General features: G+C 38.1%; 1 protein-coding gene across 1 annotated transcript; it reads right to left on the bottom strand.

Annotated features, from left to right (window-relative positions):
• Positions 1 to 245: 245 nt before the first annotated feature.
• LOC105781360 (transcription factor WER) lies at positions 246 to 1,293 on the bottom strand. The gene is made up of 4 exons (XM_012605902.2): positions 1,290 to 1,293; positions 1,062 to 1,241; positions 797 to 926; positions 246 to 699 (listed from the first exon to the last, which is right to left on the bottom strand). The coding sequence occupies exons 1-4, from the start codon at positions 1,291 to 1,293 to the stop codon at positions 246 to 248; spliced, it is 768 nt and encodes a 255-aa protein (XP_012461356.2).
• Between the last annotated feature and the right edge of the window lie 839 nt (positions 1,294 to 2,132).

Below are 2,132 nucleotides of genomic sequence, written 5' to 3'. Positions count from 1 at the left end.
AGGTTAATTTCCAAGTATTCTTTCTTAAGCCCTAAATTAAGTGTTCAATTTATTTATTTTATTGTTACCTCAAACTCACACAGCCCTGAATAAAAATAGGGCATTCTCGAAACAAGCAAATAGATTATCTGAATCAACAGTAGACAGAGCAAAGTATAGGCGATCATTGAATTGAAACCAAACAAATGGAACTGAATTCTATTATTCAGTACATTGTGTCAGCATCAAAAGGACGAAAATCAATTTTATGTCCACAATCCACAAAGCAAATCAGCAAAATCGTCATAATACATGTCGTCGTAAGGCAATGGCAACTCAAAGCCACCCTTTTCCAAGGATGATGTATTGTCTGTAACAAAGGGCTGACTCCAGAAATCTCCACTGCTTTCAGTTTCATATATTTCCAAATAAGGAAGACGAGTATCTTCTAGGCGGCCAACAGCATTTAAGCTAGACATAGATCCGCTACTTGAAGATGGTGATGGAGACGAGGGTGGTGAACTCCCTAACGTCATGTTGTCGATGCTATTGCTTTCAGCTTCACCTTCACAAATATTTTCATTCTGGGTGGCTTCACTTTGCCAACTACTACACTTTTCTTCCTCGTCTCCCTTTGTACTCTTCTTCAGCTGAGAGTGCCAGTGGTTCTTTATTTCGCTGTCTGTTCTTCCTCGTAAACTTTTAGCTATGGTGGACCATCTGTAATGTATACACATTATTAGAGATTTTTGGTTAAAAATTATTCTTAATTAAATCCGCAATATGATGATGATTTAATTGGATATGTATGCTAAACCTGTTTCCGAATTGTTCATGTAACTTGATGATCAATGCATCTTCTTCTTCAGTGAAGTTGCCGCGTTTTAATCCAGGCAGGAGGTAATTCATCCATCTCCACCTGCAACTCTTTCCGCACCTTTTAAGACCTAAACAAAAAAAAAAAGAAAAAAAAAAGAAAAAGAAATTACTCCATAAAATCACAAGAGTACACTACGTGCCACATACCAAAATTCTATTCCGAGTATTTATCCAATATAGTAAGATAAAGAATAAAAGTACACCAGCAAACTTAGGAAGTTGATGCCAGTTCCAATGGCCATATTTCTGGACATAAGTTCTTAGTTTATCATCTTCTTCAGCACTCCATTCACCCTTCTTCATTCCATTGTTATCATAGAAGGCAGCTCTCACCTTCTTCCAACTTCCACCTCCTCTACCTCTCTTCAAAGTAAAGCTGAGTACTACTACAGATTAAATACTAGGCAAACGGGGTTGCGTTTATGTACTACCCATAACCCAACTTTTCATTTTTTATTACTTTTTTTAAGAGTAACGTGGAGGCTTCTTAGAAGTGTCACATGAGACAAGAGTGGCTGTATTATATATGAAATTCAGATACAGACAAAGAAAGATCAGATAAAAATTTCTAATTTGGTAAATTGATTTCTCACTTGTCTATGTTAAGAGTAGTAATTCTAGACTATTAGCTGTTAGTCTGTTATTCAAGTAGTTGAGTTTGTTAGCAATAGCAGTTACTCAATTGTTCTATAAATACTACTGCTATAATGTACAGATTCAAGATTGAAGTCTAAATATAAAGAGAGTTTTCTCAATACTCAATATATTTTCAATATTAGCATTATAACTTATATGTTAACATGGTATCAGTTGCCTAAGGTACTGGGATCTATTCATTGTCTGCTTCCATGACCACCACAGCGTTTGCTGATTCTACCTCTGTCGACCATGGATCTCCGCCGTTCACTACGGCTAGGCTCGTTCAAGCATTTCCTCGCCATGAGACTGTCAAGTTGGATGAAGATCATTTCGTTCAGTGGCAACAGCATGTTAGGTTGATTATCGAAGGCTATGAGTTGACTGGATTTTTGGATGGAACGTTACCTACTCCACCGCGGTTTGTGTCGTCTCCGGAGGGTTCGTTAGTTCCGACTCCGGATGCCTTGGCATTTGTACAGCAAGATCGATTACTTACTTCATGGTTACTCTCCACAATTAGTCCCTCCCTTCTGTCTTCCTTTACAGAGGCTCGATCGACATGTGATGTGTAGAGGACTGCCACTCGAATCTTCGCTACGATTATAGGTACCAAACTTTCTCGTCTCCGGCATGAT

This window comes from Gossypium raimondii, chromosome 13, assembly GCF_025698545.1.
Source record: "Gossypium raimondii isolate GPD5lz chromosome 13, ASM2569854v1, whole genome shotgun sequence".
NCBI classification, from domain to species: Eukaryota; Viridiplantae; Streptophyta; class Magnoliopsida; order Malvales; family Malvaceae; genus Gossypium; species Gossypium raimondii.
The sequence above is the reverse complement of the archived record's forward strand: the minus strand, read 5'-3'. Positions and strand labels throughout refer to the sequence as shown.

What these genes read in the sequence shown, in the direction of transcription:
- LOC105781360 (XM_012605902.2), bottom strand. An exon ending in TCAACTTCCTAAGTTTGCTG is followed by an intron (nt 927 to 1,061) that starts GTGTACTTTTAT and finishes TTTTTTGTTTAG; the next exon opens with GTCTTAAAAGGTGCGGAAAG. An exon ending in CATGAACAATTCGGAAACAG is followed by an intron (nt 700 to 796) that starts GTTTAGCATACA and finishes TATACATTACAG; the next exon opens with ATGGTCCACCATAGCTAAAA.